This window comes from Xenopus laevis, chromosome 4L, assembly GCF_017654675.1.
Source record: "Xenopus laevis strain J_2021 chromosome 4L, Xenopus_laevis_v10.1, whole genome shotgun sequence".
Taxonomy (NCBI): Eukaryota; Metazoa; Chordata; class Amphibia; order Anura; family Pipidae; genus Xenopus; species Xenopus laevis.
Window position 1 is genome coordinate 115746826 of NC_054377.1, and position 26047 is coordinate 115772872.

Below are 26047 nucleotides of genomic sequence, written 5' to 3' on the forward strand. Positions count from 1 at the left end.
CCTGGGTGTTTATATGGTAAATAAAAAAGGGCTTGACAAAAAATCCCCCTGCGGGATACTTGAGATTAGTTCCAGAGGTAGAGTTGATTGGCCCATGGAAGGATGGACATTAGCATATGTGACAATCATTAGCCTAAATACTGTCCTGATTCCTAAACACACACATGTGAAGAGAGGGAGAAAGTTCTATTTACAACAACCTATTCTGTGCTTGTTCTTTATAGTCTATTTGGTTGAAAACTAATGGAAGATATATCTTTTTTTGGGGTTTTATTGTGCTCTTACAGTCACGTCCCTATTTGGAAAAGAGTATTCAGTTTCTTCTCGCTGATGTTTAATGGAAGCTATGGTCTGTCGTGCCAGAAATGCATTTTCAGAGACTTAGAATTTAATTAGCCCAAAGTGTCCCAAACTGTATATTTTCAATAAAATTGTAAAACATTTTTCAAACGTTCCTGCAGCTCACAGACAGGTTTTTTAGTTGCAGTATAGTTGAGCTTTGAAAAGACATTCCATACATCTACCAAGTTCAGCCTTTTGCTCAAATAAACCCTACCTAACGTCTGTTTGATCAAGAATAAGGCAAATAAACTCTATCTGCAGCAGAAGGCCAACTTTTTAAGTGAAGACTAAAAATTAAAGAAAAAAATGTTTAAGAGCAGCGAGGAGGAGCTGATTAAATCATTTTCCTTTTAACTCTTTAAAGTTTTTTTGTTTGTTCTAGTACAGAACCAGCGAGCAATTCCCAAACCATCTTACACCGTGCATATGTTTCACATTACGTCTCTGAAAGCTCTCCCGCTGTTATCCAAACATATTGTTCACATAGGGTCAGACCCAGTGAGGACTCTGAGAACACACTCGGCTCATGTGTAAAATATGTGCCCAATATAGACTTTTCCCAGTCTTTCAATTTTTCTTCAAATGAAAAAATGTACACAAAGCTGTATCCCTCTTTACCCAACTGCCCCAAGGAATTTGGGGGGGGGGGAAAAACCGCACACCAAAGTGAGTAATTCTCATCAAGTCCAGTCGTTCTTTTAAAGGAGAATAAAAACGTCATACAGTTTCTTTCAGCCTGTGCTTTCTATGATCACATAGGTCCTTCATGGGAAGTGTCGCCAGAATAAACAGTGTACAAATGTGTTCAGTGAAGCATTCGATAGATGTGCTCATGGTGTGAAGGATGCTAGTCATTTATGAACAATGTTTCTTGCATGACGTGTTTTTCTGAACTTATTGCTTGAGTTTCTGGTCCCAGGACAATGTATATGAGCAGAAGACAAAAGAAATCTTAATTGCACTCAATACTTTCTCCATCAGAACCACAGTTTACAAGGGGTCCTTTACCACAACCCTGGACACAAGTGCTAGAAAATTAAGGGGTTCAAAACTGTTCAAGAAACACTTGCTTCCTGGGACATTCTGCAATCTACACATAGTGCTGGACTCTCCAGTAGAGCAATATTTACTTAGGCACTCCTTATTGGGGGCTACTTCCTGAATCTGTGAATATTGTTAGGTGCAGCAAGATTTTGACACAACTGGGATGAAACATTTAAATGTAGGGATTTGACATTCTTTTTGCACCTCTGTTGTTCCCTTCTGTGTTATCCTCTGGATACTAACTTTTCCTCTGACTCTGCATTTCCTGCGTTCTTCTTTATTAGTCTCATTTCACCCTTCAAAATTAATTTTATATTATATGTTTTCCCTCCTCTCCTCTTCTCCTCTTGATCACCATATTTTCCTTTTCTCTCCTTCTACTCTTCCCCCTTGTCTCTTTCCACTCTTTTTCCTTAATGCTTATTCAGAGTATTCACAATCTGTTTTACATGGCCAGCACAGCTTGCCATACACTGTACGACCTTCCATAAAATCCCACCAATCGACACATGGGTTGAATGGAAGGATAAAGATGCTTTACACAGTGATGGACACATTATACCATTCACTTTGGCCAAAAGCTCAAACAACTGAAACTTCTGGAAGGTGATACAGCTGCCCAGATTGTGCAATATGTTAACATAACCAAAATCTGCCCTTTATAGGCAGTTAAAGATGAGAACCTTAAATCTCTTTGAATCTGTTCAAGGAACTTCAAGCCAAACCTATTTCTTTGCAGGTCAAGCAAAACAGATATGCAAAGCCCTGAATAATAGGCAACAGAACTAGCAGCAGGGAAGGTGCACTTGAGTTAGATTGTCTAAAGGTGGCCATACACAGGTAGATTAAAGATGCTGATATCAGTCCTTTAAACCGATTCGGCAGCTTATCTTCCAGTGTGTGGGGGCTTCCAACGGGTCTTTCCGATCGATATCATGCTAAAAATCATACAGATATAGATTGGGCAGATCGGCTAGTTGATGCAGTCCTATGCCCCGTCGGCACCCATTTCCTTTGTTGTAACCCACTTGTTTGACCCTAGGGCCAAACGATCGAATTAACCCAATAATGCCATGAAACAAATGGATCTTATCGTGTATGGCCACCTTAAGAGTTTTGGGATATAGAAGATACAGTTAACCCATCCTTCAGTTAGGGTTCTTGTTCACATTCCTAATTATGTTGGACTAAATAAGCTTTATAGTCCAGAAATAGTCCAGTAATACCCAGTTTACTGTAACCATACATCATGTACTGTTGGGAACTATTTTTAGTTCATATTGCCCAGTCTGTCTTTATTCAATCATCATCTGAAGAGAGTAAGAAGTGAGTTGCTTTGTTGGAGGAACTTGACATCATTCATTGGCAATTCTCCTCCCTTTCAGTCAACTTTCAGTTAACTTTTATAACTGGCCTATGACTCCATTTTATGTTGCAATTCACAATAAATTGGAATACATTTTCTGTTGTAGGGGCACATTTTGTAAATTCAAATTGGTATGTTTTAGACCTGCTGCACACTAGAAGTACATTTATTACTGTGGCATATCCCTTAAAGTAGCATAGTGATGCAAGTTTGCCTGAATGTTCCCCTTTTTTCACTTGAGGTTTACGGTGTTGAAATTGCAGGGAACAATGATACAGAAAGAATAAAATGTGTGGAGGAACACATGAAGAGTCAGTGGCTGAGATACATAGATTTGGGGATGTTAGTGAAAAACAAAATGCCAAGACATGTAGACAGTAGAGTTGGACCATAGTTCTGTAGTATAAGAAGCATCCATAAATGCTACAAGCTACAGAGGCCCAGTAGAACATCAAGGTCCTATTTAACAACAAGCCCAGACTCAAACTGGGATTTCCCAATGAAGTAATTATATGTGCACTGGCATCCATCAGTGAGAGCAGGTGGTTCTGGTACTTGTACAAGTGAGTGATCTATTCTACACACATAGATAGAGATCTCTCTAAAATATGTGCTCTTGTGCAGCCTGGGAGGCAAATTCCTTCCGTCAATTATTACCAAATCAACTTCACACACTATTCCTATGACACGTAGGATACAGACCAGAAGATTCTTTTTTTTAGTAAATGAACTAAAACAAGGAAATATAGAAAGTAGCATATGTTCCTAGTACAGAAGAAACAGTACATACTTTACATAATCTGTCTGCCACTGCAAATAGGCTGTCGCATCTTGACTGTGATAAAATTCATATTTATTATAAAAACTATTTTTTTTTATTGATATTTTCTGAGCATGGCAGGACGGTATCAGGAAGGCCATCTGGGGCCCTGAAAGGACACCTCTAACCTTTATGGTCATGGAATCCCTTGCTGCCTTATAATGTTCTAATACCCTTCATTTTTGCAACAGGGGGAAATAATTATTCTCAGAAATTTTATGCAGCACAGATATATCTACCCCATTTTTTGTTGCCCTGATTTTTACAATCTATCTAAAACGTCCCACAGCTTCTGGTAAACCTAATCCAAACATTGGTATATTCCTGCCTAAATAGCAAAAGTGTAGCTTTGTTCCACCTCCTACTATAAAATGTTATGCTGGGACAGAGCTGGTCACAAACATTTGGAATAATCTTTAATATTTTCTATCTTTTTGCTTCTAGAATTCCATACAGCTATGAGACCATTTATATTGAATGCTTGGGATTTCCGGATAATGGATTGTAGGGACCTATAGGAACTGCTATGCCCTATAGAGTTAAATCCCTACCTTTGATAGTTTTCTCATGCCCTTTGTTATTGGGCATAAGTAACAGTTATTGTATAACAACTACAGCTATAGGCCAAAGAGTGTAATACCACTTCCTGACACACTCCTATATAGTGTTGTGTATGGAGTGGCCTCTTCATCTTTGGCTCCTGGTGTCTGTGCTGCTGGGTGATTCCCATTGAGCCTGGGATCACCAAGGCCCCAGTAAAGCCATTTACCCCAAAGGGACCTGACACCTTTGGTGCTTAAGTCGGGGACCAGGCAAACCACGTGAACGAGGAACAGCTATCTTAGTCAGTCAATTGTAATAGACTCTCTAAGAGAGTGAGACAGAGAGGTTTTAGCAGAAAGAGCAGTTGGCGCTCCACCGAGGATTGGTAGAAGGAAGTAGCTTCCTACAAGGCTTCCCTTATTGTTGCCTTTAGTGCAGGGAACTCAGTGATAGGGACCTAGGTAAGCAGAGGACTGCCTGATCTCTACATTGATTGATCCCGGAGCTGGCCATAGATGTTGAGATTTTTAAAAGATCAGATCCTGATCGTGAGACCACGATCTTCTCGGAACGATCGTACGATCGTACGAATTTACCATCAACTAAAAAGACAAATTTGCCAGAAAAACAAAGGGGAGCTGCCTGCTTGGCCCTGCAAACATAGATAGATTGCACTGGGGCCGACAAAGATTTTTTGACCTGGCTGATCAATTTCCTGACAGATGTCGGCCGAAAAATCTTAAAATGTATGATCGTTCCAATCCCACTAACCGCATGATAATTTCGAAGGATTGGTTGGACTTCCCTAAAATCGGTCGTTCGGCAAGAAGAATCGTCGCGTCTATGGGGAGCTTTAAGGGAGTATTTTGCCACTCTGTCCACTGTGATTTCATCTGCTGTTACCTCTTATTGCATTTGAGTAAAACCTGGGAACATTTGCTTTGCATAATAAATCCTTCCAGTTATTTCATCAAAGAACCTCCTGGCGTCCATTTTATCTACATTTGCACTTAATAGCCTGTATTGGGTAGTTCTACTACATCTTAAAGGGGAAGCTTCCATCTGGCGAAAGCCCTGCCCTGTTGTGTAGGTCACATGTAACCCATGCTCACTCCACTAGCTGGACTCTTTAACTCCTTATTGGCAGGATAGCCTAAAAAAGAGTTACAGGATCTTTCCTTAATTTGGATCTTGATACCTTAAGTCTACTAGAACGTCATGTAAATATTAAATAAACCCAATAAGGATCAAATTTATCTTAGTGGGATCAAGTACAAGGTGCTGTTTTATTATTACAGAGAAACAGGAAATCATTTTTAGAAATCTGTATTATTTCGATAAAATAGAGTCTATGGGAGACTGCCTTTCTGGAGCTTTTTGGACAATAGTTTCCAGATAATGGATCTAATACCTGTACTATGTAATATCAACACCCCCTTAAAAAAAGGCGGGGGGGCTGATATTACCTGCTTTGCAATGTGTATTCCTCTACTTTATCATCAACATCATAATTATTAATTTATATAGCAACAACAGGTTATGTAGCACTCTACATTTTCCTTTATTTGCCCCTTTCTTCTTATTGCTTCAATGTTTTGTATGCTGTTGTTTTATTTGCATTATTCTTTGGGAGTGTGGCTTTTATTGTGTTGTTGCATACGACAGTGAGTTGGATTTGGGGCCTTTAAAACAGCCTCTATTGTCTCTTAATCACACTTGCCAAGTGTTTTAGATTGCATGTTAGTTGGATTTATACAATCTCTTTTATATATACCTATGTTCCTTCTCTTTGTGAATGTTTTAAGTTAAGCATGAAATCATATATATATGCAGCCGTATGACTTTATTATTTTGTTATAAAGGAGATATATACTAGATGTAGTATATGTAGTTATGGTGGTCTGGCAAACAGGCAGCTGTAAGAGAAAGGTAAGGGCTCATTAAACAAAGCCTGGTATATGTATTGAAGCTAACTATCATGTGGGAGTGAAGAGGTTTAAGAATATGATCAACTAGCAATTTATAATACATGCAAAACATATTAAAGGAAAACTTTACCCCCAAAATGAATACTTAACTAACAAATAGTTTATATCAAATAAATATTCTTACCAAACTGGAATATATATGACCTAACATGTATGGTTTGTTTGTGTGCACCGTGAATCACACAATCCCAGGGGGCAGTCTTTAGTTCTTAAATGGCAATTTTCTATTTAGGATTACCTAATGGCACATACTACTAAAAAGTATATTTTTATGAAAATAGTTTATTTACATGAAGCAGGGTTCTACATATGAGCTGTTTTATGCAATATATTTTTTTAGAGACCTACATTGTTTGGGGGTATAGTTTTCCTTTAAATACAAGGTCTTAGGGCTAGTCCACACGAGGAGATTCGGGGAGATTTTGTCGTCTGGAGACTAATTGCCTCGTCTTTTGCGCGACTATCTCCCCGAACTGCCTCGGCATTTTTCCCCATAGGCTACAATGCAAAGTCGCCTGCGCTAATGCACCCGCGGCGATGCATTTTCAATAGTCGCCCAAAGTTGCCTCATTGACAGAGAGAGATAATCTGAGACAATTTTCAATTGTTTTATGTTTTTTATTATTTGTGGTTCTTGAGTTATTTTATGTGGTTCTTGAGTTATTTTTTATTTTTATTTAGCAGCTTTCAGTTCAGCAAGTGCAGCAATCAGGTTGGTAGGGTCCAAATTACCCTAGCGATCATGCATTGATTTGAATAAGAGACTGGAATATGAATAGGGGAGGGTCTGCATAGAAAGATGAGTAATAAAAAGTAGCAATAACAATACATGTGTAGCCTTACAGAGCATCTGCTTTTAGATGGGGTCAGTGACTCCCCTTTTGAAAGCTGGAAACAGCCAGAAGAAGAAGGCAAATAGTTAAAGAACTATATAAAAAAAAAATAATGAAGACCAATTGCTTTGAATTTGAACCTCCATCTGTAATAAAAAGCACTATGCCTAGGAGCAGTAACCCATAGCAAACTTAGTGCCTTTTATTGCATAATTGCTTAGAATACCAAAACCAATTTGTTTTAGTTGTATTAGTATTTTTCCTTAACATCATTTTGCTTAACATTTTGAGTCTGACATGTACAGTTTCTCCCTCCACAGTAATATGCAACATGTGACTATATTCTAGAAAATGAATAGGCATTCCCATTTAATCACTTTTCAGCCCTTACAGCCCACTTCCTATTTTTCATTTCAAATGTTATGCCACTTTACTCAATGCCTGATCTTGCTTCTTGACCAGCCTATGAGTAAGTGCCCACCTCTACTACGAAACGCGTCAGGCTTACACATGTCCTAATAAAGATTTTTTTTACTTTTATAAAAACATTTTTGGCTACGGCTTTACTACAGGATGACCTCTTACTACAATTGAATGCTTTGTGTTTTCCCAAAAATTGGCAAGCCCTCTGACTGGGGGTTACCCTGGCAAGAGACCATCTTTTAATAACACTTTGCTTTTTCTTGATTTTGTATATTTTATTATTCATTTGTTTAATTTTTTATTCTGGACTTTACTCCAAAAAACGGAGCTACACACCAGCATTCACATGGCATATTGAGTGTATTCCTACTGTATGTATGGGTCAGGTAACAAAGAATGGCGTGACTCAATATTTATAGAGAGAATTCCAAATAATCCACATGATAGGTAAATGTATATACAGGTATGGGATTCGTTATCTGGAAACCCATTATCCAAAAAGCTCCAAATTACCGGAAGGTCATCTCTGTAATAATAAAACAGTACCTTGTACTTGATCCCAACTAAGATACAATTAATCCTTATCAAAAGCAAAACAATCCTATTTGGATTATTTAACGTTTAAATTATATTTGAGTAGACTTAAGGTATGGGTATCCAAATTATGGATAACTCTTATCCGGGAAAAGCCCAGGTCCTGAGCATTCTGAATAACAAGTCCCATACCTCTATTTGGCCCAAGTGATGACCCCGCAATGCTGCATAATAAGAGAGAGAGATAACTCTTTGTACTCCCATCTGGGAGAGTTGCACCTTTGGGTGCTGATAGAGATCTCTGGGCAAGATGTTGTGTTTCTTTAAACCTTGCCCCCTTCCCTTCTAAATGGGCCCTATTGATTTATCATTTATCAGAATTGTTTTACCCATTTGTAACTGCCTTAATAGTCTCCCTTGAGTGCTGTCCACTGTATTGATTAAGAAAGCCACTGATGGATACGTGATTATAATCCATCATATCATCTTATTTACTACCATTTTACAAAAAGAGCAAATCCGGCTCTAAACATTTGCTTAATCTTAATAAATACGACAATAATGCGGGTATCGATTCAAACTAAATAGCTTAATGCAGACTGAACCCTGCTCACCGTAAACATTGGTTGGTCCGGGTGCACAATGCCCCGGACCCCACTCTTTAATCTGAACACCGGGTACTCCTAGTCCGCTATGCAAGAGTTTGCACGATAAAAAACAATCCTTGGAATCTTACCCTGCAGGAAAGGTGACCCGGGTGCAGCCAGCCCCGAGTCCGTCACTAGGAGGGAACGTCAAAGGTCCAACAGTAGATTTGCAGGCCGCGCACTCCTGGGTATCAACACAGATCGCTCGTCTCCAAATTATTTAAAAAGGTAAATTTTTTATTAAGACATACAATCAAATAACCATAGCGTCTGAGGTCTGACGCGTTTCGTGACAACACACTTCCTCAGAGACAAGAATCCGCTAACAATCAAATAGGAATAGTGTGGATAGATGGACAACTGGGGCAAGGTGAGGAACAAAGGGTCCATTAATTATATACAGTGCACAATATTGTATTGTTCTACAAACTGTTCTCTCAATAGGGCAGTACTTTCATATATATTTTATATATTTAGCAAAAGGTTCCTTCTGGGGACCTGCCTTAAACTATTTTTTTGATAAATATGCCCCAAGCAAAGAAAAGAATCACTGGCAGATTTTGAAAGCTTTATTCCAGGTTCAAGGTGAGAAATGTATTTCAGATCTGTAGGCTAAGCAGAGTACAAGTCCTTATTAATATGTACAGTACATTCTGGCTCTGTTATTTGCTTAACGCTCTTCTTTAGCTGTAATCATTCACCCAGACAAATGCTTTAAAATATTTTCTTTTATTTAATTTTTTTACAAAATAAAAACAAAAAATAACAAAATCCTAAGAAGCGGGCAAGTATATCTATACACATTTATTTATATATATAATGCATTTTGACAACTTTGTCAGTGGTACAAAATGTAACAGACAAAATAATTACAAATCAAGTCTTTTTTTATGTCGTTTAATTGGAATAAGGATTTATTGACTTTTTAAGAAGCTCTAGTGCCCTGGAGAATCATTTTGCTCTTTACAGATTTGGGGGGGGGTGCTGGTGTGGTTTCCTTTCGGGGAGCACAGGGGATGTTGAAGTGAATGGGTATGAGTACAGGTAAAAACTTGAACTCGGATATAGTTACTTTGACAGATGTGAGAGCAAAAACTATTTACAGAGCAGGTAACCCTGTACTATATTTAATGGGACTTGGAGTCATAAATATTGGAGAAGAGCTGAACTGCATCAACTTTTAGTGCTTATCACTAGCATTCTATAGGGATGTGTGATATAAGAGGCAATGTTTGCCCAGGTTTAGCAAGGGTAGTGGCACATGGGGAGTTTAGTCACCATGCAACCAATCTTCTCTATTGCAGGCGACTAATCTCCCAGAAATGCCTTCCTGCTGGCAAGAATGCAAATAAACGGCATGAAGGCATACGTGTCTTTTCATTTTTCGAAGTCACCCGAGGTTTCCTTGAGAGGAAAACTGAAGCGATACATATGCCATTCTTGCCGGCAGGAAGGCATTTCAGGGAGATTAGTTACCCACAGTAGCATAGATTTGTCGCTTGATGACTAATCTTCCCTAGTGCCACCACCCTAACATATAGCAATTGGCTGTGTTTTAAAAAGCTGACCAGTAAATGCTACCTGCTGATTGGATGCTTTGGGTTTCTAGACCAGTTGCACCTTTTATTCAATTACTCCCTAGACCCTTGTACATAACTCTTCTTCAACAATCAGATAACAAGCTGGTCCCATGTACCCAAAGAAACCAGATAGCAATGATTGGACTACTTTAAGACAGCTCACATCTGATTGGTTGCTTTGTATTATTAGATATAGACAACATTTGTACCGTGTTTCCTTTACGGACAAACCAAAGTAGAAATCCATTTCTTTTTTCAAGAAAGGCTACCATTACTTAACAATTCTTCTCTTACATCATCAAGTAATACGTTTATGTAGAATGGACTTTTGTTTTGTATTTTTATGGGCAGCCTGATGATTGTGACCACTTGTCAGATCATTCCCCTTGGATAGGAGGTTGATATACTCCCTCTATAGCATCACATCATTTCTATAAGAGAATGGGTAGGACTCTTTAAAAGCTGGCTAGGAACCTACCTCTCCTTTGGAGCAGAACCTTGCCTGGTAACTCTTTCACGCTTTTCTTATCATTTCCTTTCCCCGGTTGATTCTTTTATTTTGGCAAGTTTCATAATTATTTTCATAATTATTTTTGTAATTTCAGAATTATTTCCAAACAAACTGGGGTTAAAAAGGCAGTGGAACACAAAAGTCAAACAGCTTACGCCATTCTTCAATAGTTACAATAGGTTCATTTCATTGGCTGACATTAAACTCTAACTAAAGGCAGATAATCTGAACAAAAAATGTCTTCTGATATTCACTTTCATGTACAATTTCAGGGCGGCCATACAAGATGCTTCTATAAATGAATGGGGTAGGCATAAATATGTGCTTTTCGAACTGAATACTTTTACTTAGAGATACTACTTTGCGCATGTTCCCTTCTGTATAAAGGAATATGTCATACAAATAAGCGCCCCATTTGGTTCCACAATATTTAGCTTATGGTAAAAAAAAAAAAAAGGTTCTTTCAGGCTGGTAATAATATAGGTCAGCTGAAAAGGAAAAACAGTCCGTCTCCTAAATGAGCTCTAAACTGGTGATGACAATTACAGAATAGTATACAGACTAAATAAGAGCCGAGGGGCGACCCCCGCTAATTTTGTTACCATTTTGATTTCAAACTCTTCTCTTCCTGTGACATTTGCCAATTTGAAGAAGTGCTTATTTTTAGTATATGGTTTTTTTTTTTTTCAAGAGTCGTTTTAACAAATTGTAATTCAAGAAATTGTGTCCACTTTGCATCAGAATTAAGGTATTTGGGGTGGTATTTGTTAAATCTTGTGGCCAAGGCAGTCATCTGGGGTACAGCAGATACAGTGAGAGTTGGCCAGATTCTTCCATATGGCACAAGGGACCCCAACAGTAACACTTGTACAGGGCCCCAACTGAAAAAAAGATGGCAGATCTGCTTGTGGCTGGTGCTGTGAATTAAGGCTGACATCCATGTAACAGAGGCAAATTGTTTTTGTGCAGGATAAGCTTTTTACTATAGAAAGCCAAGCATGAAAAAAACAAAAAAAAAAAACAAAATGGAAACTAGCTGGTGGCATTTTTCCAAAAGGAAAAAAGAGATATTTCATAGCACGTCAGTTTGTACCCTGCTCATCTCCACGTTATTCCATTATAAGGTTTTGGTTATTACAAGAAAGAATTTGGCAATAGTATAGTATTTCTGTAGTCGGCCTTCTTTTTAATTGACTGTTGGCACTTGGTTCCTCTGTAAACTGTATTCCTTTGCCTTCAGCCTAAGGTTGGCGATGCTGTTGGCCATGTTCATCCCCTGGGCAGGATTGGTGTTGGCACAGGTAGAGGAATAGCTAGCCATGGCACTGCAAGAATCAAACAGAAAGATTTAAATAAAATGCCATTTTCATTGGTAATGGTTTTAAGGTGTTTAAAGAAAAGCACACTTATTAAGCTGTATTCTAATTTTCTATGGAAGGGAACGTTTCAGTCAGCTGCCAAAACCATACACAGTAAACAGTACAGATTTCTACACTCACATGAAAGCATTTTGCAAAAAATGTAAATGCAACTGTCACCCAAACCAATTTCATGAAAGACATTTTATGCGCCTCTTGATACTGCTCAATAGCTAACATTTATCATGTTTTCTAACCTTCACAGTGTACGGGATTATCTGGAGCTTTCTGCTTTCTGCTATAATTTATGTAAACAAAAAGGTGATCCATTGCATGTTTTGGTAATGGACAGGGGCAACATTTTGGGTGAAACTTGCATTAGTTTTTACTATCGAATTAATAATATGCCATTAGCTAGGTAATTAAAGGTATTTCACTTAAACAACTTTCCTGAATCATTTTAATAATTCTTAATAAATCTCTGTTCTGCTGTTCTTGTTGGGGCAGTGAGATTTGTATGTATGTGTTACATACTCACCAGGGAAGGAGTAATTTGGAGCTCATTTCCTCACCAATCCTGGAAAAGGTAAGTTCTCACTTTAGGGGTTTGGCTCCAGCCACTACAAAGCAGGAGGCAAAAGAAGAGTCTGCTGTCAGTATTGGAGATATAAGCCAGACCTTCCCTACACATTATTAAAATGCTAATCGGACACAAATAAACAAATAAATATGTTCCTGTTTTCTGTTTACAATCTATTTTTTTTTAAAAAGAGAGAGAGATCAGTACTTCTCGAATGTGCAGAGTGAGTCCTGACTTGACTAGTTCCATTCAACATCTGCTTGCTTATCATTTATGCGTATTGGGCACAACTTCAACATGTGTTTGGCACATATACAGTCTAATCCTTTCATTAATCACAATAAAGAGAATTATAGGCAACATTTATAGAAATAGGCTTTTTTATCAGCATGTCAGAGGGACATTTCTGTCGCCACAAAACACATGGCCTTTGTGCATTTTGAACAGGGTAGAATGGAGCAAAAATATGGAATGAAAGTGGAAATCTGAGCATGACAAACAGAAAGGTTTCCATTTGTGCATAGAAAACATGGTAGAGCAGTCAGCAGTGTAGTCATGGCAGCCTAGAAGGTGTGTGGTTATATGTTCTACATGTATTGGTCAAGGACCATAAGTGTAGCAGATATTATATGGATAATAAGTGTTGGTTCATTTTATACAAAGACAGCTCTTTTGCTGTCTCCATCATACACCCCCCTAAAAATCATATCACTTCTGTGTGTGTTTTGTCCCCCTCATATCCCCTGTGCACTTTCAGCAGCAATAAAGAAGCTTAGACTGATTATAACCTGTGCTCTCATATTTTCTGGTCTCTACAGTAATATAAAAAATTGGGGCATATTCTGCCTTTAAAGCGGAGTTATACAATGAACAAGAACTAGACTTGTCCAAAGCTAGGACCTGAATTCTCCACTTAAATACACAACAATATTTGTTGTCCCTGAAAATCAGCCCAAAATGTAAAAGGAGGTGCTAAGGTCACTTTATGGAAACATCCGCCAAATAAGCCAAATTTGGGATTTATTTAAGGTATGTGCTGTGGACAAAGGCATAGAGCAAGTTATTTCCAACAGTGGAACTGTATCTAGGGAAAGTATTTGTGTACGAGGGTTATGCCTGGAGGTATTTTTTCATAAAACCTAACATGGCTTAAGTAAATACATCTCATTACCCACAATAAAGCTACAAGCCCTGGACATCTGCATATACGCTAGAAGTTTAAAAGCAGGATTACAGTTGAAAGAGCAGGGAATGTCTGGCTTTTATAACATTAATGAGCAGCAGATACTTTTTTTTTCTTTTTTTAGTTTTCATTGGGATGCCGAATATTTGTGGTGAGAACTTACCTGATCCAGGCATTGTAAAAACATGCAAAAGGAAATAACACTAAATTCACATTAATCCTCTCTTTGCCAGAGGAACCTGCAAACCATTGAGAGCCACCAATGATAGCGGAAAGGATGCAGGGCAAAATGATTGCCATGGCAACAGTGCTAATGATACATAAGTAGTACATTATACAGATATAATGCTGTCACACAACCTCATTTCATTAAACTCCCAATACACATATGCTAAGTGCACAAGCAATCCTATGGTAACAGCAGACAGCCTATGGTCTAATAGTATCTGTCTGTGCTTATAATATTTTGTTCTTGATTAAGCTCACCGTGAATAAAAAAGCTTTAACCCCTCTAATATGCCTCTTTCTTGCTGAATTAGCTCAAAATATATAAGCAGGATCAAAGTGGCCCATCAGGACACCAGAACAACTTCAAATTATTAAAACTTATTTCCTTTTTCTCTGTAATAATAAAACAGAACCTTGTACTTAATCCAAGCAAAACCAGCCTATTGGGTTTAATTAATGTTTACATGATTTTCTAGTAGACTTAAGGTAGGAAGATCCAAATTATGGAAATATCCATTATCTTAAAAACCAGGTCCTGAGTATTCTGGATAACAGGTCCTATACCTGTAATGGTCACTCTTTTATAATTTTAGTAATATCCAACACAGCAATCACCCATAAATTCCATCCTAATTGGCTTTTTGCCAGGACCCACCTTCCAAGGGGCTGAGCCCTTCTAGAGGCAAGTCCCACAGTTTAGGGGCCATATTTATATCAGATTTTATTACACCAGAAGATGCCTGTCTTGCTTCATATTATATCTGCAATTACATTTCTACAAATATAAGCTAATAATGTCCATATTAGATGCCTCATATTGTACCCGACACAATTCCCTGAGCTTTATTGCATGTTCCATATGATATCTTTGATATGTAATGTTCCTAATTAATCAACCTCAGGTGTGAAACCCAAAGAGAAATATTTGGAAAGAGGAATATTTGGAATATTTTACTGCTTTGCCCAGAAAGCTTAGCCACAAAACACAGCTGCCATCAAATTCAGGCCAAATGCACTGTTATGGAAACATAATCATTCCATGGCTTTGAGCTTTTTCCTTTCGTGTGTTCGGTATGCTCTGTAAGTGATTTAGCTTGAGAAGAAACAACGCTGTGCAACCTGTTTATTCTGCCTTTATTCAATTACACTGGGTCCATGGTTTGTTTTTAAATTGCTAATGTGAGTGATCCAAGGGTCTAAATGTGTTATTTTGTCTACGTTAAAAGTCTACACGACTCTTATTTCAAGAGCTGATTATATCACTTTGAATTTATGGATCCCTAAAAGCCTGTTCTCAAAATAACCATGGCATATTCTGTGTACAACTGTGAGTAGTCAGCTCTATATGTTGGGCTTCCCTAGCCTCAAAAATACGATTTTATTTTTTGAAGTGCCATCACAACTACATTGTGTCCTGGGGTCGGCACTTCTGCATTATAGGAATTGAAATGTCAATATCTGGTCTCGGTTAACCATAGACTTACGGAGACAGCTGCTGAAGATCATTTCACCATTGGTCTGTGTCCCTAAAGACCCATAAAACTAAATAAACTTTGTACAAGTGGTGCTTTGTCATTTAGAATGCTAAGGGGCTCCCAACATGATATTGTATTCGGTAGGGTTGTCTTTTTAAGGTACTTTATTCTCTTGAAGCTGCTTCATAAATAATATATATAAAAGATAAATATTATTTCCCTTACCTATATGGGGAGGCTGTGCCCCAAGATAGATACTCATTGGGCCTCGGGGCTGGGCGGGGTACAATGGGCTGTTCCACAGCGGTCACATCTCCTGCATAGGATTTGAGAAGGGAAGCATTCTTGTTCGCCAGCATGGCTCTTTCATTTCTGCGGAACTTGGCTCTTCTGTTCTGGAACCAAACCTTAAAATAACAGAAATTGTTAAGCCAAGAGAGGTAGTGAGGAATCATTTAGATAACTTTCTGTTGGCGCAAGAAAATGTCTGCAAATCAATTTATCAATGAACAAAACTTTTTTTTTTATTATTTACTGAGCATATTTTCCACTTGAAATATTTAGTTGATTGCTTGAATACTCTATTTGTTTTACAACTGAGAGATGTTAGTAATTATCCTCCCCTAGTTCTGCACTGTAGCCAGTTCTGTTTGTTTACAGTAGACTTTCTAATCTGATGAACTGTACAATTGTAGGTCCCAAGTGAACGTTAAATAAACTATATCTAAAATAATAGTTGTTCCTTTATAAAAGAGAGAGAATATGATGCAGTTCCCATACTAAGGGATCATTTACCGTACATGTAACTGCAGCTTATCCTTTATTTATTTTCCCTCTCTGAAATTATAAGGTTGTGCAGGATTGGGTAAATAGACCAAACAGACCACTTATACAGTAAGTACTACAATATGTTATATGAACCTTGACCCTTTTATTTATTTACCAGACTGGTGCCTGACAATGCCAGTGGTATTATACAAATGACAGCTCACACACACAAGCATTGGCAGCATAAAGTGTACAATAATGCAAGAAGGCTCTTTGGGCTCAATATTTTTATTTGAATATATCTGATGAAATGGTATAGTAGCCCCGTGCCCTGCCCAAGCATTAAATGGGCAAGTCCTTTAAGAGGAGGAGCACCTATACGAATTGCTTCAGTAACAGTATTTATTATAGGAGTGGACATATACAAAAGATAGCCCAAAGCTGCCTTCCCTTACTTAGATAAACCCTAAGAAACCATAACAATTTTGTTTTAAACTCCTCCTATGCCATATATTTTGCTTGCCATTTGAGGTGACCATGGTGCTTGTCGGTTGCAGGCAGTCCCTTAGAAAGTACCCAGTAGCTATCAGAATTACCGATTGTCCTTGTATGAATAATGCTTAAGCAGATGCAGCCAGTTTGCACTGAGGTTCCATTAATCCGTTAGATTAAATTCCTTTATTTTGTTCGGTCTTTTCTCTTACCCTCCAGAAGTAAGGGATGCAATATATATGGTCTTAAGAATAACTGTTGTATAAAACCAGCTCTACGGAGCTTTCCAAGTTGGTTAGTATAATACCAGAGTCCTGCACAGAACCAATTTTTGAAACTCGGACGTGACCCGGACCCACAACTTACACCCAGACCAGTGTCGGACTGGGACACTAGGGGCCCACCCAAAAATGTCTGATAGGGGCCCACCAATTAATCTTAGATCAGGGGCCCACTCAGTACTATTATTATTTGTCTCCTCACTCGACCTCTACTCTCCTAGTCTCTTTTCTTTACATACTATAATCTATTATTCCATCTATTTAGCCTCTTTGTTCTCATAGAAATAGGAAATGGTCATTAAATAGGCCACATGTCTAGCAGCATAAGGGCCCACTGACATCTTGGCCCACCGGGACTTTTCCAGGTGTCCTGGTGGGCCAGTCCGGCACTGACCCAGACTCACACCCAACAGTTTTACCTGCTTGGACCTGCTACCCGACCCACAAGTACCTTATCTGTAACCTGATCCACAACCTGCTGACTACTAAGAAACAGGAATTGCTGCTGCTGGAAGCTGGAAGTGACATCAGAAGTGGGCATGGCCAGGGGGAAACATTTTTAAAAATGTGTAAATAAGTAAAACTTGCTATTGATAATACCCACAACCTGACCTGCAGACCCAGAAACTCACACCTGAAAGTTATAACCCACAGGTTACCCACTTTTTTGCCCGTGGGTACATGACCAGATACAGGACTCTACCATGGACTTTTCTGTCTGCCTGAAATAACCCAAAGATATTCCCCCAGCTGAAAATTTGCAGAAATTGATGGTAGAAGGCTGGACCTGCAACATTGTCTAGCAAGCTAAATGGTTTTGTTATTGGTGCATTCCTTACGTGCGTGATTCTTACAAACAGTTTATCCTTACATATCAGTTTATAGTATATATCGTGTTACAGATGCTTTGCCGGACGCTCTTGCTCCTTTTCCAACCCAACTTAATGTGTTATTATGTAACACCTCTGAAATGTGGCTACATCTGTGTAATTTTCAGTTACTACTGATCTCTAGAGAAATTGCACAATGTAGTCTACATTTTCAGTCTGCTAATGTGATTTTGAAATAACATCATGTTCACTTCTTATTTTTCAACCCCCAAAGTGAACCTTGGCTGCACAGTAAGATATAACATCTTGTTATAGATATCTCCGCCAAACCAATTATTCTTACAAAATATAACACATTATATAGATTTGTCATGGCAAGGATTCCTCTTAATGAGTAAAATATTAATGTGCTGCCTAGGCATACAACCACAGGACTTTGCATGAAACAATCTAACAAAACCTCCATTTATTCATATGTATCGTGATATATGCCCTACTTTTATTGTACCATGTGAGGAGTATGTCAGCACAATACAGATATACTACACAAAAACCATCAATAACTTTTAAAATAAATCATTTTAAACAGCGCTTAGTGATGTCATCAGTTGCAAACAGTGCATTGTGTTCATTTAAAATGTGAGTTCTATGACCTCTATAAAAGCAATTACCCTTTATAAATGATCCTTTATACAAAGTGAATAAAAATACATATAGAGTATACTCCAATCACAACATATTCTCATGATCCTAAAGGTAAAACACAAAAGTCACCAATAGAATAACTAATTAATGGACTTGACCCCATCAGTATAGCATTACCCTAAATGTATTGCCCACAGTAGAGATAAAATTGTAAACATATGATAGAAGTGGGTCATGCTTGAATAAAGGAGATTTTTGAACGACTTCCAAAAAACAGTAATTGATGCTCGCCAGGCTGGAAAATGTAATAAAACTATTTCAAACACAAACTTTAAAGCACTTCTGTAACTATTTGCCTAATTTCTATTGTTTTTGTATAGAAAGATTTCCAGTGTTAAAGAGGTTTATGGACACCCAGTTTGAACAGTATGTAAATGCATATTTGGTTCCTGAGCCATAGATTAGGAATCCCTGAACTAAGGGGCAGATTTACTAAAGGGCGAAGTGACTAACGTCAGCGTTACCGCTTTCAGGCACTTCGCTGATTTACGGGCACAGGCATAACTTCGCAGGTGAAAGAGACAGACGCTAGCGGTCATTCTCATTATATCGGCAGGCAAATTTTCCCTCTGGCGAATGGATGTTACTCTGCAAATTCACTAAGATGTGGATTTTACTGAATGTTACCTCTTTCGCCAGACTTGCCTTCTCCAGCTCAGACCAGGCGAAGTGCATTGAAGTGCATATATCTTCCTCAATCTTCTGTAGCTTACATCATATTTTTAATGGAAACATTTCCCAGAGAAAACACTCGCATCTTTTCCTTTTATAATCCTTGAAAAAATTTTTTGGGTAACCGGGTTCCCCCCTACATTTGCTAACATATGGCACATAAACTATACACTGGGCTCATGTGTAGGGCATTATAACAACTCTATTTTCTTTTATTAAGGTTCCCTGGACTTGTGTAATATAATGTATTTGCAGCATCTCATACGTCCATTCAACTTTAAATTTCCCACGTATGCAAATTAGCCTGGGTGAAGACCTGTAACAAAGTTGCGCTAGGCATAATTAAATGCTAGTGCATCTTCTTTTGATTGCAGAAGTAACGATAGCGAAAATTCGCCAGCGTTCGGCGCCCTGGACTTTGCATTATAGTAAATTAGCGTTGTCTGAGTGAATTTTCATCTGGCGAATTGTTGCGATGGCTACGAAGCCGTCGCTGGCAAATTTTCAAAGCTTAGTAAATTTACCCCTATTTCAACTGGAAAAAAATTAATGTAAATCCAACTTTCACAATTGGATAGTTAATGACGTGAGATCTTTTCATGGTTCATAGTTTATATATCTCTTGGGACGATGGAACCCGAGTCATTTTTTTACCCCCAAAAAAGTGTTTGGTAGTCTGCCTTCTGTTCCGCACAATTAATATAAAGCAACATAAAGTACCTGGCAGATAAGTTATCATCTGAGAAGTCCATTTTATTTAAACAGGAAATCCTCAACATAAAGGTTTTCTTTTTTAAAAACAATATTGCTACTTGCTCCTTCCAGACAGGAAATTGAAAAGTTGTGTAAGAAGACGCAGCGCCATCCCAAGCTGTGCTCTCAGGGTACTTCTGTAGAACTAATATTTCATGAATCGTGTTCTAATAACACTGGCTTCATTAAATTAATGTAAATACAAGGATGGTCCTAGACACTCTCTCCAGCACATGTTACAAGAATAAGAGATTATATAAGAATATTGTTTTCTATCCCACATTGAGGAGCAGTAAGCACTTTTCTTTCTCTTTGTCTGAATATAATTACAATAACATCCTCAGAAACCTGGAATGTTAAGGTAGACATGAGATGTAGGGCCCTTCTGTCTTCAGAGAAACAGAGCTGCATAGTCATTTCTAGTACAGGTATGGGTTCCGTTATCTGGAAATCCATGACAAAGAAAGTGCTGAATAAATAATCCGTTATATTGGATTAATAATTAATTCTATAATTTTCACACTGATTTATTTTTTCTCTGTAATAATAAAACAGTAGCTGTTGCTTGATCCAGATTAAGATTTAATTAATCCTGGGTTTATTAATTAATCCTTGGGTTTATTTATGTTAACATGATTTTCTAGTAGACTTAAGCTGGCCATAGATGCAAAGATTTGATCGTACGAATCTTCGATTCGTAAGATTTTCCGGCCGTTTGTGGAGTATCCCGACATTTTTCGTGCCATGTCGATCGGTCGTTCAGTTGATCGGACAGGTTAGAAATATCTGTCGGCAACGATAATATCTCTGCATGTATTGCCGATCTGATGATTTTCAGAGGGAGACTGTCACCAGCTTTGTTGGACATAAACTTTCGTACGATTGCTGTCAGAGGTAGTACATTGGCTGATCTGTTCTTTTACTACTTTATTTGATCGGAATGGTTAGTGGCAGGTCGGGAGATGGCACCGAACGATCGTTCATCCGATGTGAGGTTAATCTGCACGTCTATGGCCACCTTTAAGGTATGACGATCCAAATTACAGAAAGATCCCTTCTCTGGAAAACCCCAGGTCCTGAGAATCTTGGATAAAAGGTCCCATAGATTACTTACCACCTAGATTTTTATGAGGTCACAGCAATATGATAATGATATTAGTTATTGCTTTGGGATTTTCAGTGGTTTCACTTGGGCACTCATCATATATATATATATATATATATATATTCCTCTTTATCTTAATCAAGTAAAGGTGCAGAGGAGTAAATTTCATCTTATACATAAACACAAGGCGCTATTACACCATCAGGTCCGTGATGCTACCATTAAAGGGGATGTTCACCTTTAAATTATTATGTATGCAAAAGTATTATTTAGAGAGACAATTTGCAATTGGTTTTAATCTTTTATTTGTGGCAGTTACGGCAGAGAACTGCTCTATAGTCATTTATAAAGGATTTTTAGAGCAAACTCTATGGAAGATCATGTTCCATACAAGTGAAGATGAATATTAGCTTCAGTCTTTGGTAAATATGCCCAACGTGTTTGCAGATCTAACGAGTTCCACTGCTTTCTTTTTTTTTGCTTGGTGCACTGGCAGACATTGACAAAGAATGAATAGTGCAGTGAAAGTTGTGTTAGTAACCGGATGATGTGTGATGAGACATGTATTTCTGAATTCTGGATGTAAGATCCAACCACACTACAGGTTAGAGCCCTCCCAACATCCCTTTTTTGCCAAGAAAAGGAAACCCAATTAAATGCCAATTGGGGGGTGTTCATAGTGTGAGTATATTCACTCCAATGCAATTATATCCTAATAAGCTTGTAAGTACACCTTCACTCAACCTGCTTTATGAAGGGCAAACCTCATAGTAAGAAAAAGCTTACAAAGAACGGACTCATAACTCAGAGGTTGGAACCATGGATCGCATTTAATGAGGCAGACTTATATTTATTGCTTCCTACACTGCTTGTGAAACCTTCTTTATCCTTTTATCACCAAGAATAAACATTTCAAAAACAGGCCCTCTTTCTGCTCGTTCTGATGTTGCGTGAAGGAGTTAAGTACAGGGCTTAACTAATAAAATTGTGTTTAGCTGTAAAGAAAACAATCTAAGAAGGGAAAGCCTAATAGTAGCCTCTTTAACAAATTCGTTGGGTCTCTGGCCCTGACTCATTTGTCACTTTAGTTATTGCAGCTGGAAACCAAGGAATTGCCCGCACGTGACACCAAGGCAAGAGAGGGAGAACCTATTATAGTGCAGTTTAAGAGCTCGACAATATACAGCATTATATTGAAGAACAATAAAACCTTATCTGGATATTGGTGCACTCCAGATTCCCATATTAATTACTCATGCAAGCCCCATAATGTGGCTGTTCTCCTTTTGACCTGCTCCCTTTCTTTCTCCTTTGAATACACGCAGGAGTCCACTCTACAGTGGCTTTCTGAATGCATCAGTGGATGAGCCTTCTTTTTGACTTCAAAAATTGCTTCATTGGGTGGAAATCTGTTAAATTGGGTAAGCCCCTCAGATCAATACCAACAGTGCCTTAAACTACAGAGAAGTAATTTTTAGCCAACAAAGCCTGGCATGCTGATATTCCAGTACATCCATGAGAACTCAGTATCTGCATATGGGAGACGGACTTCTTGTAATTTGGAGCTTTCTGGATAACGGGTTTCTGGATAACCGATCCCATACCTGTAATATGGACTACAGTAGGAAGCACTATAAAAAGCCCTGGACCCATGATTATCACTCAAAAAACCAAATTGTTCAGAAAAGCAGGATAATATGTTCTACTGAGCAGAGACCTTGTTGTTTACTTAAAGGTATACTGTCATGGGAAAAAAAAAATTTCAAAATGAATCAGTTAATAGTGCTGCTCCAGCAGAATTCTGCACTGAAATCCATTTCTCAAAAGAGCAAACAGATTTTTTTATATTCAATTTTGAAATCTGACATGGGGCTAGACATATTGTCAATTTCCCAGCTGCCCCAAGTCATTTGACTTGTGCTCTGATAAACTTCAATCACTCTTTACTGCTGTACTGCAAGTTGGAGTGATATCACCCCCTCCCTTTCCCCCCCCCCAGCAGCCAAACAAAAGAACAATGGGAAGGTAACCAGATAACAGCTCCCTAACACAAGATAACAGCTGCCTGGTAGATCTAAGAACAACACTCAATAGTAAAAACCCATGTCCCACTGAGACACATTCAGTTATATTGAGAAGGAAAAACAGCAGCCTGCCAGAAAGCATTTCTCTCCTAAAGTGCAGGCACAAGTCACATGACATGGGGCAGCTGGGAAATTGACAAAATGTCGAGCCCCATGTCAGATTTCAAAATTGAATATAAAAAAATCTGTTTGCTCTTTTGAGAAATGGATTTCAGTGCAGAATTCTGCTGGAGCAGCACTATTAACTGATGTGTTTTGAAAAAACATGTTTTCCGATGACAGGATTCCTTTAAAGGAAACCTATACCCCTCAAACAGTGTAGGTCTCTATAAAAATATAACAGCTCATATGTAAAACTCTGCTTCATGTAAATAAACCGTTTTCATAATAATGTACTTTTTTAGTAGTATGTTTCATTGGGTAATCATAAATAGAAAACTGCCATTTTAAAAAATAAACGCTGCCCCATGGGATTGTATGATTCACTGTGCAAACAAACAAACTATACTTGTTAGGTCACATGAGCCAATTAACAGACAGAGTTCTGTCTTTTGCTTCAACACTTCTTCCTGTTACAGTTAGAGCTGCAGTATTTCTGGTCAGGTGATCTCTGAGGCAGCACACAGACCATCACAAAATGGTGGCTCAAGGCAAGAGATGTAAAAGGGCAATATTTACTTAAATATATATTCCAGTTTGATAAGATTCTTTAATATGCCACTTAATTTGATATAAACTATCTGTTGCTCAAGTATTCATTTTGGGGGTATCGTTTTCCTTTAAATATGCTTATAACTTTAACAGGTATGCTTTACTCACGTTACCGACATTCACTTACTCCCTCTAAGTCCTCCGTTAATTTTTTTAAGTTGGTGAATAAAAACTTTCCAAACACAACATGATAATGACTTAGGGAAGAGTATAAGGAATTACCTGGACTCTGGCTTCGGTGAGGTTAACTCTGCGCGCTAGGTCTTCCCGTACAAAGGCATCTGGATAATGCGTCCTCTCAAACACTCTTTCCAGAGCTTGCAGTTGACTGCTGTTAAATGTAGTTCTGTTCCTCCTTTGCTTTCTCTTCTTCTTCTGTTCTGCATTCATCTGTTCATCTGTAGAACACAGACAGGTAATCTTGAGTCCAGTGGCCATAATATTGTATATTGAAAAATATCTAAACAGTATCTAGTAGAATTAAGTCAAAGGCAACTGGACATTTAGGGGCAGATTTATCAAAAGTTAGTGAGGTTTTTTTTATACCTTTAATGAACTCAGAACTCGAATATTTAATTAAGAAAAAAGCTTGAATGGACAAAACTCAAATATGTGAATTTTGGGGGGGGGACACAGGTCCCACTGCATCACATTCAGTTACATTGAGAAGGAGAAACAACAGCCTGCCAGAAAGCAGTTCCATCCCAGTGCTGGCTCTTTCTGAAAGCATATGACAGGCAAAATGACCTGAGATGCCTGTCTACACACCAATATTACAACTAAAAAAATACACTTGCTGGTTCATTAAATTTTACATATTTTTTTAAATTTTATATTGTAGAGTGAATTAAATGCAGTGTAAACAGTGTGATTTAGAAATTAAAACTACATCATAAAAATCATGATAGAATCCCTTTAACTTATAGTATATTATAAAAAGGCTAATTCTAAGCAACTTTCAATTGGTCTTCACTTTTTCCTTTTTTTTGTAGTGTTTGAATTATTTGCCTTCTTCTTCTGACTCTTTCCAGCTTTCAAATTGTAGTCACTGACCCCCCTAAAAATCAAATGCTCTGTAAGGCTACAGATTTATTGTTAGTGCTACTTTTTATTACTCATCTTTCTATTCAGGCCTCTCCTAATCATATTCCAGCCCCTCATTCAAATCAGTACATGGTTTGTAAAGTAATTTGGGCCATAGCTATCAGATTGTTGAAAACCAGTTGTAAATTGTCGACGAATATCACTCTCTACAAATACATCATGCTTAAAGTTAATTTAAAGGTGAACAACCCCTTTAAGCATGACAAATAGGAAGTATTACAATATGATCTTCAAAGTAAGAATATCTCCCACATATAACAGAAACAGCAAGTGCTTAGAAAAACAAAATCTTATCTACTGAATTAACAGCAAGAGTTGTATATTTTAGGCAAACTTAGTTAGTTTATATAGTACGGTATAAGTCAATAAATCACAAAATTCTGAAAACTGTATTATAGCATAAATCATATAACTGTCAGATGTGTCATTTTGAATTGATGATCTATGGAACAGCATGTTACAATTAGTACATTGTTTTCTAAGAACTATTGTAACATTCTAATTATCAAACACTGACAAATGGATTTGCAGATATATTTTACTGCAAATAACACCTTACAATTTAAGGCATCCAGTGTAAACATAATATTCCAGCTCTATTTTATCTTCCTGTTATTATTTTTCTCCTGTGAGTGAACCTGCCTTGTGGTGTACTATGCTGTAAGCATGGTGGCTTTTTATAAGTCCCATTATGGATAGCTTGAGAGCTCAGGTAGTTTTGGAAAACATAACAATCTAAACGATATATAGATGATATACTGCACTATAAATGAAAGTAATCGGAAGCAGAGACATTCAGTAGGTGGAAACGCTTTCCCACCCTATTGAAAAGAATATAAACATATGCCTTTAAATCCAATCGAGATCTTAAACTTGAACATTTAAAGCCATGAATGTTACAGCATGCCCTTTTATATACAAGTACTATGGATATTAATATAAGTGGTTCTTTACTTGACACACAGTTCAAAGAAGTTAAGAGCATCACTTGGGACTGGTAAAATATTAAAGCTTCTTTACTCTTCCATGTCCCCTGTGTTCTTTTTTTATCACAGATAAATGGATTTACCAGCAGCAGAAACAGTTC

At 37.8% G+C, this 26047-nt stretch overlaps 1 protein-coding gene across 2 annotated transcripts in view; it reads right to left on the reverse strand.

Moving 5' to 3' along the window:
- Positions 1–9253: 9253 nt before the first annotated feature.
- Positions 9254–26047, reverse strand: part of LOC108714489 (paired mesoderm homeobox protein 1) — a 76394-nt gene continuing 59600 nt past the window's right edge. The window contains exons 2-5 of one of the 2 annotated variants that reach the window (XM_018258781.2): positions 24079–24254; positions 15681–15862; positions 12528–12609; positions 11832–11956 (exon numbers count right to left, since the gene is read on the reverse strand). In XM_018258781.2, coding sequence (XP_018114270.1) covers positions 12558–12609; positions 15681–15862; positions 24079–24254 — 410 coding nt within the window. In that variant the 3' untranslated portion in view covers positions 11832–11956; positions 12528–12557. Of the gene's footprint in view, positions 11957–12527; positions 12610–15680; positions 15863–24078; positions 24255–26047 lie in introns of both variants that reach the window. The other variant, XM_018258780.2, reaches the window with a different exon arrangement.